Source organism: Acanthisitta chloris, unplaced genomic scaffold, assembly GCF_000695815.1.
Source record: "Acanthisitta chloris isolate BGI_N310 unplaced genomic scaffold, ASM69581v1 scaffold39845, whole genome shotgun sequence".
Classification (NCBI taxonomy): Eukaryota; Metazoa; Chordata; class Aves; order Passeriformes; family Acanthisittidae; genus Acanthisitta; species Acanthisitta chloris.
Window position 1 is genome coordinate 399 of NW_008673885.1, and position 8,333 is coordinate 8,731.

At 41.4% G+C, this 8,333-nt stretch overlaps 1 protein-coding gene across 1 annotated transcript; it reads left to right on the forward strand.

The window, feature by feature from the left end:
• The first annotated feature begins 505 nt into the window (after positions 1 to 505).
• Positions 506 to 7,718, forward strand: SAAL1 (serum amyloid A-like 1). The gene is made up of 10 exons (XM_009075116.1): positions 506 to 585; positions 1,702 to 1,781; positions 2,429 to 2,488; positions 2,750 to 2,865; positions 4,203 to 4,386; positions 4,661 to 4,743; positions 4,880 to 5,068; positions 5,764 to 5,960; positions 6,966 to 7,058; positions 7,626 to 7,718. Exons 1-10 carry the CDS (start codon positions 547 to 549, stop codon positions 7,716 to 7,718), a joined length of 1,134 nt encoding a protein of 377 aa, XP_009073364.1. The 5' UTR covers positions 506 to 546.
• Positions 7,719 to 8,333: the final 615 nt, after the last annotated feature.

Below are 8,333 nucleotides of genomic sequence, written 5' to 3' on the forward strand. Positions count from 1 at the left end.
AAGGGCAGCAAGGCTCAGAAAAGGCCTAGAACACCTGAGGAGTGGCTGAGGGAGTTGGGTTTGTTTAGCCTTGAGAAGAGGCTCAGGGGTGACCTCATGGCTCTCTACAACTACCTGAGGGGGTTATAGAGAGTTGGGGGATGGTCTCTCCTGCCATGGCTGCAGGTCAAGAGCTGAGACAGGGCAGAGTCAGATTAGATATTAGGAGAACTGTTTTCCCTGTTAGGGTGTTCAGGCACTGGAATAGGTTGCCCAGGGAGGTGGTGGAGTCACCACCCCTGGAAGTGTTTAAGAGGTGTCTGGATCTGGAGCAGGAGGATATGGTTTAGGGGTTACAGCAGTGACAGGTTAATGGTTGGACTCAATGAACTTAGAGGTCTTCTCCAACCTTGATGAGTCTATGATTCAATGATTCTGTCTCTTTGATATGTGGGAAAACATTTGATGTTGTGTATGGAAATAGTAGAGGTCCATTTACTTCTCCATTCACTTTGTCCACAGGATGTTGCTTTATTTCTTCAGGAGTTCAATGCCCCTGATATATTCATGGGAGTTTTTGCCAAGTCCAAATGCCCTCGCCTCACTGTAAGTATGGGCTGTCACAAAGCTGCCCTGTGTTAATAGCAAGAGTAGAGAGCTTTGTACATGCACTTTTAGCCTTCTCCTTCCATTGCAAGATTGAATGTATTAGGGGAACCAGGAGAAAATGCAAAATCAGTTTGTTTTTCACAGTATTTTTAATACAGTCTAATCAGTAAGTGTGATCCTGAAGCTGGTACATGTCTGCTCACATATCCTCATTATGTAAACTGATGAAGGACTGAGTTTTTCAAACCCAGTTACAAGACCTGTTATACAGAACAGTAAAGCTGGCCTTATTTTTCTCATGACTTGTTTTGTGCTTGCTGAACAGAAATAATCATGAATTTGTTTAGTCAGACCTACAGAAGTGTAGTGGGAGGCACATAGAGGTTCCAAAGTTCAGTACTTTGCAAAGTGCCACCAAAATTTGGAAGTAAGTGCCAATGTGCTGTTACAGCTACTTTCTTGAAATAGTGCCTGCTGTACTTCAGCAGAGGTAAGAGCATATTAGCAACTAAAAACACAACCTTAGTGGTGAGAGTTGATTTCCAGCTTTAAACTGCTGAAAGCTAATGACTTCCTGGGCACCTTGCGTTAGCATCAGCCACCTGCAGGTATGTCAGAGCTCTCAGAGTCCCCTTTATAGAACCCTTACAATGATTGTTTTGGCATGGATATTCTCATGGGATGCACTGCTTTGGGGTTTGGTTTGTTGGGTTTTTTCTTCAATCAGAAAATGGTCTTTGCTGGAAGCTTGGATTCAACCCCCTTTCGAGAGGAAGCAAACGTCAGCGAGGGTTGCGCTGACTTAATGATGTTTTTGTTCTAGGACTCCTTATTGCTTTAGTAATTGGGCTCCCAGGTTAGCTTCTATATATAATAGAAGATGCCTGCAAAATTGATTTAAAGATGTATTTGCTTTTATGGAACACCTAAACACCTAAATGTCTTAATAGTACCTGCCATGAGTGTGTTTTAGCCCAGTCTGATAGCATCCTGTAAAACAATCTGTCTCTCTGTCATGAAATTGTTGGGTCATAAAAACTTGGGAATCAAACTGAAAAACAAGTCATGGACCACATTGCAGTTGCCTGATTATACTCTGTTTTGACTTTTCAGGAGATCTGTGTGGGAATATTAGGAAATATGGCTTGTTTCCAGGACATATGCATGTCCATCAGTAAGGATGAGAATCTTGGGTAAGTCTGTACGTGCTTCATACTTGCACAAGTCCTGCTTGTCTGCACTCACAGTTGTGAAATGCATGTTATAGAAGGATCTGAGCTTGCTTGCCATGCCTCATCTTCATTCACCACTTTGTGTCTGACCACATTATAAGCTGAGACAGGGGAGAGTGAGATTAGATGTCAGGAAAAATGTTTTCCCTGTTAGGGTGTTCAGGCACTGGAAAAGGCTGCCCAGGGAGGTGGTGGAATCACCATCCCTGGAAGTGTTTAAGCAGCATCTGGATCTGACGCTGGAGGACCTGGTTTAGGGTTTAGGGATTCCAGCAGAGTGACAAGTTAATGTTTGGACTCAGTGATCTTAGAGGTCTCCTCCAACCTTGATGCTTCTGTGATGTTTGTGTGGGAAGTGTTCAGTGAAGGAGAAAAGGATACAGACCACTATTATTTATTTATTTATGTATAGTTTTTTAATCACCACTCAAGTTCTTGAATTTAATTTCCAAGTTGGGAATCTTGAAGCACTGGAAATGCATGCACCGTTAGGAAAAGCTGATTTTAAGCTCAGAACATTGCTGCACCTATGAAATTAATCGTTTTATACCTTTTTTATAAAACAAAGATTTTATTAACTTTTTCTTGCTTGCATTTTCTCCTTAAAGCCAAGTGTTACTGCAACGTTTGTGTGATTCAGACTCCCCAACTCTTCTGGAAACAAGCAGGTAGGACATATCAGAAATTAATGCATCATCAGTGTAGTTCTGCTATGTTCTGAGGCTTGGGAAGAAAACTGGCAAGTGAGATCACTATTTTCTTACCCTCTCATCTTATCCTTTTATTGTTCCTGCATTGTTCTGGAAACAGTTTGCTGTGAGCTAGATCCCTGTTTCTGTCAGATCATTCTCGTTAGTTTGGATCTAGACTTGTACAGCTGCAATGAATGAATTGGCTTCTAATTTGTTAAACGGGGAATTCTTGCCTAGGTTATTGTTAACTTGCCTCTCCCAGCCTGAGGTGGCCAATGTCTGGGTTGAGAGGATCCGAGAAAACCCTTCTGTGTATGACTGTGTTTGCTTTATCATGTCCAGCTCTACAAATGGTAAGTTGCCAAAACAAGTTGGGAATTAGCGTGTGTTTGCAGAAAAAAATATAGGAAGTGAAGCTTTGGATTTCAAAGACAAATATTTTCAGTTGGGAGGATTTCTTTAAAATAAAGGAAACCTCATGAATTTAAAGGACACCTAAACAAACTTGTCCTGCTTTTGTAGGTTTATAAACATGTACAAAACCAACCAGAAAAGTACACACAGAGGAAGAAGAAAGATCTGTGTGGGAATCAAAATACGTCTAATGGAAGGAATTGTTATTTGCCACAGTAAAGGAAAGGACATAGTCCTGATTCAGGGATACACGTGTCATTTTTGAGCATTGATGCAAGGCCTCCTTTTAATTGTTTGGTTTAGGTTTTTTTTTTTTCAAATCTGATATGTATTTTCCATTTTTTAACTATCATACTTGTAGAATGTGAACTGGAGGAGTGATTCAGTTACTCTGGATGGCTGCTGAATACTGCACAGGCTTTGGGTATGCAGACAGCAGTAAGCAAAGCTCTTAGCACTAGTTTAGCAAAACCCACACCAAGCTCCTAAAAATGCAAATATTTTGAGTAACATTCATGTGTCACATCCAACTTAATTGTGACAGGATTTATTGTTTGTCTTGGCATGCTAATAATTTAGCTTTTTCCATTTATTAAGATGATTCCTTTTAATGGTAATGTTCAGAAATCCTGCTCTGTCCAACTGAAATCACAGATCTACTCCAATAAAATGTTTTTTGGCAGGTGTAAGGTTAGCATAAAACCGTGTATCTAGGGACAAATCTTGGAAAGTTTTACTTCATAAGAAGTTAGGGCTTTTCAGAATGTGAGGTCTCTTTGCAGAATAAAGTTTCTGCTTCATACATGGTATGCCAAGGTAAAAGGTGTCAGTTGGCTTTCCAACAGTGTCTATTTATCAAGCTCCTAGAATCAAGGTTGGAGGAAATCTCTTAAGATCACCAAGTCCAACCATTAACCTTTCACTGCTGGAAACCCTAAACCCTAAACCATATCCTCCAGCACCAGATCCAGATGTCTCTTAAACACTTCCAGGGATGGTGACTCCACCACCTCACTGGGCAATTTATTCTAGTGCCTGAACACCCTGACAGGGAAAACATTTCTCCTAACATCTAATCTGAGGCTCAAATCAATCTTCACCTGGTCTATGCCGCATAAAGGAATTAAACATAGCAACCCCTAGCAGGTCATGAACAAAACTACTGCATTTAAGCACTGAATTTACTTTGAATACTTCTATATATTAACATTCTGTGAACTAATTTTTGCTCTTCATTTTTAGTCTCATTGAAATTTATACACTCTCTCCTGTGCAGTTGAATTGCTGGTAAAAGTGGGTGAAGTGGTGGACAAACTCTTTGATCTAGATGAAGAGCTGATGTTAAACTGGATCAAAAACGGCACTTGTCGGTCTGTGGGACCATCTGTAGATGATTCCCCTGAAGAGCTTCCAGATTTTAAGATTATGCCTTGTATACTTGAAGCAGCCAAGCAAGTGCGGTATGTGAGATTCCTTTCTGGCTTCATGGCTGGGGAGATTCCTTATGACCTAGGAAGGCCTGTGCCCAAACATCCTGATTCCAGTGGGAGATGGAGTTTGACAGATCACTAGGATACATTTCCCTGTTCTTAGCATTTGAAATGAGTCAACTAGTTTGTTAGCAAAGAGAATGGCATTGATTGCTGATAGGCTTCTCCCTGTCCAAAACACACAGAATATAAACTCAGTAATCAGCTCTTTAATTCGTCTTTGTTTTTTGTTTGTTCTGTGCAGCTCAGATAACCCAGAAGGACTGGATGTTTATATGCATATCCTGCAGCTCCTGACCACGGTGGACGAGGGGATCCAGGCTATTGGTAAGACACTTGAGTTGCTACATGTGATGGGACTGTAGCTGTAACTTCTAGATCATCAGCTACTGAATGGGGAGAAAAGTAGTTCATGTACCTAAATTAAATTTGTTGGGTTGGTGGGTTCTCTTTCTTTCTCAAGTGCAGGCTCCTGATGGAGGAAAAGAGACTTGGAGTTTGCTTTATGACCTCGTTTGCCAGGAACTTTGCCAGCCAGATGATCCACCTATCATTGTGCAGGAGCAGAAGACTGTGTTGGCCTCTATTTTGTCTGTGCTCTCTGCTATGTTTGCTTCACAGACAGAGCAAGAATACACGAGGATGAGAAAAAGCAAGTTTTCTCTGCTATTTTTGTTTATAATTGTGTTCACAATTGACTTTCTGTGGGGTGAGAGGTGGTTAAGTGGTTAGCTCAGAACGCAGAATTCCGTGACATGTTTGAATACCCTTTACTGGTGACTCAAAATCACAGCTAGCCCGAAGTTCAGTTACTGGATGTCTCTAAGAATTACAGCACCAGAATCTACAATTTCTGCTCTGTCTTCTCCTTTGGGTAAATTAATGAAAATCACAGAATTCAGCTTTGCTAGAATAGGAGGTCTTGATAGGAATGTGTTGGGTTTTTTCAGTAGAGGGGAATTCTGCACTTACATCCATCTCTTACTTCTTTTCAATCGATTGGTTAAGTCTTTAGAATTAAGCTTCTACCTATCCGGATGCAAATTTTGCATACTACCCTCACTGGGGTACTATTAAAGACATTTTCCTTCTCATATTCTTCACCACTGGCATATAGGTTTTATAGATAGAGGTTAGCTTCCAGGAAAAATGGTTTGGGTTTTCTACTACATTTCCAGTTGCTTCTTTGAAATGGCCTTTGTGTAACAAAACACTCAGGACTGTCAGAATATACCTTCCCATAGCTTTGTATGAAATCTGATTTTGTGTTTCAAAATTCTGATGCCTTGAAAGGATGTGGAAGAATCATCAGTGTTAAAGTTCAATTTTCTTCTTACATGATATTAGATATGCCTCTGATTGGGAGCTTGATTCGTATCTTAGAATACATGGAGAGCTGTGGGAAGAGAGCTGTTGATAACTCCAAGGAGTCTGAGCAAGAAGAAACTGGAAGGACTGATATAAATGAGGAAGATTTCCATTTAAAAATTTTGAAGGATATTTGCTGTGAATTACTTTCCAATATGCTTCAAGAACTAACCAAGGTAAGAATAAACAAAGTTCTAAGAGGGATTTCTGCAGGGTAGGGGAGGAAAAAAAGATGTTACTATTAATGTGAGCATTTTTTTGTGTGCAAGTAGCCAGCAGGACTAGGGCAGTGATCATCCCCCTGTACTCGGCACTAGGGAGGTCACACCTGAGTAGTGTTCAGTTTTGGGCCCCTCACTTAAAAAAGGACATTGAGGCTCTGGAGTGAGTCCAGCCAAGGGCAGTGTGGTCAGAAAAGGCCTAGAACACTTGAGGAAGGTCTGAGGGAGTTGGGTTTGTTTAGCCTTAGAAGAGGCTCAGGAGTGACCTCATGGCTCCCTACAGCTCCCTGATGGGAATATAGGGAGGTGTGGGATGGTCTCTCCTGCCATGGCTGCAGGGAGAGGACTGGAGGGAATGATCATAAGCTGAAATAGGGGAGATTCAGACTAGATGTTAGGAGAGCTGTTTTCCCTGTTTGGGTGTTCAGGCACTGGAATAGGTTGCCCAGGGAGGTGGTGGAGTCACCAGCCCTGGAAGTGTTTAAGAGGTGTCTGGATCTGGCGCTGGAGGATATGGTTTACGGGTTCGAGCAGTGACAGGTTAATGGTTGGACTCGATGATGTTAGAGGTCTCCTCCAACCCTAATGATTCAATGATTCTAAGTGTAGTTATATACTGGGGAATCATTAGAGAATCAGTTGGAAGGTGAGTGTCAATATGTGTGTGAGATGGCAGGGACACAGGTTTCCTGAGGTGTGGCCTTCAGGGCCAGGGTGCTGTAGGATAAAGTCTCTTGGGGTATGTTGCCATTTCTTTTGAATGAAAGTAATTTTATTTAAGAAAAGGAAATGCTATCAGTGTATAAACTCATCTTCTCAGCTGGACATCTTGTAAGTTCTGGTTGTTTACCCATTTTTTCAGAACGAAGCACATACTGTAGGCACTGTGCACAATTCTGAGTTTGTTCTTTGGACAGCTGTTCATGACGTGCTAGTTGTATTTCTCATTTTGTTTCCCAGGAAAATACATTAGAAGGACTGCACCAGGGACATTTGAATGAACAGACGTGTTCCTGTGCATTTCAGAACCTCTTACCTCTGTATTTTGCATCGGTGAGTATGTGACAAGGTCTGTTACACAGCTGTGAAAATACTGCTTGGGTGGCAAGGCCTATCCGAATCAGATGTACAAGCAGGACAGAATTGCTCAGGCACAGGTAATTTGCCATTTCAGACAGTCCTGCCCACTATGTCTCTTCTGCCTTACTTCAGTCAAGGCTTTGCTGAGATCATCAGTCGATGCAAGGGTCAAACTGTGCTGAACTGAATGGATGTCTGCAGATGTGTGCCAGCTGAAAATTCATCCTGTACATTTTCATAGAAAAAACATTCTAAATGTTTTTCACAAGGAGCTTTTCTTTGTGTAGTTTTAAACAAGAAAGTAGAAGTTTGAGGAAGGAGGTAACGTTTCAAAATGCAGACCAAGTGAAATTGTGAGGTTTAGGAGGAAGGGAGCTACTGTGGAGCATTTTCTCTGATCCATTGCAGTGACCACTTCTGGCTGGTGTTGGTGGGAACGTACAGAAGTAGAAAGAGCCCTTGCACCAGTAAAAGAATTCTGTGTTCCATGTTGTTGGGTTTATTTTTTCTCTTTGTTTGTTGTGTGTGTTTTATTTCCAGGTGCAGAGTTTCCTTGAAGTTCTGCGTGAGGCTGATCAGACACTTGCTGACAATCTGGAAAAACGTTTCCCAAGCCTGAAGGTTCACACCTAAGAATGGACACGAAATATTTTCCTACTTTGGCATGAACATTTTGGACTGTTTCATTACAGTGTTTCAGAAATCAAGTTTTCAACAGGTGCTGGAGAGTGTGGCAACCTCTTTACCAGCAGGTGCTTATAAGAAATGTTCCAGGTACCTGTGATTACCCCAAGCTTAATCTGGTCTGCATGAGGAAATGACACTAAATTCTGTTCTGCATTTTCCATCCTGTTTGCCCTAGCAATGAGAGACTGTTGGTTTCTAATTGCTCTCCTGCAGTGTAGTTTTGAGTAACTCTCAATTCTGTGCTTTCCAACTTACGTTGAAACAGCAAAATGAATGAAATTCACTGAGTAGTTTTTCAAGTTCCTGTTGGCAAAAGGAGGATGGCTCAATAGGAAATCCCCTGCAAGCACCAGATAAAACCAGAGCTAAACTATACAGAGTTGTTTGGGTTGAGTTCTTTTTAGATCATATCAGTACCCTGAGCAGGTATTCTAACAGAAATGTTTCATCCTCCTCCTTTAAAAGCTTCACATTTCTTCCACTGAAGCATCTTGTCCAACTCTGAGCTGTGGCATTTCAGTCCTGTGCAGTTTAGAGGATTTGAGGATGTTGTTACCAATG

Bases quoted from the DNA above. Each gene is read 5' to 3' on its own strand.
- SAAL1 (XM_009075116.1), top strand. From the start codon at position 547: ATGGGAGTTTTTGCCAAGTCCAAATGCCCTCGCCTCACT. The intron at 1,782-2,428 runs GTAAGTCTGTAC...TTCTCCTTAAAG, and splicing joins AGTAAGGATGAGAATCTTGG to CCAAGTGTTACTGCAACGTT. The intron at 2,866-4,202 runs GTAAGTTGCCAA...TCTCCTGTGCAG, and splicing joins CATGTCCAGCTCTACAAATG to TTGAATTGCTGGTAAAAGTG.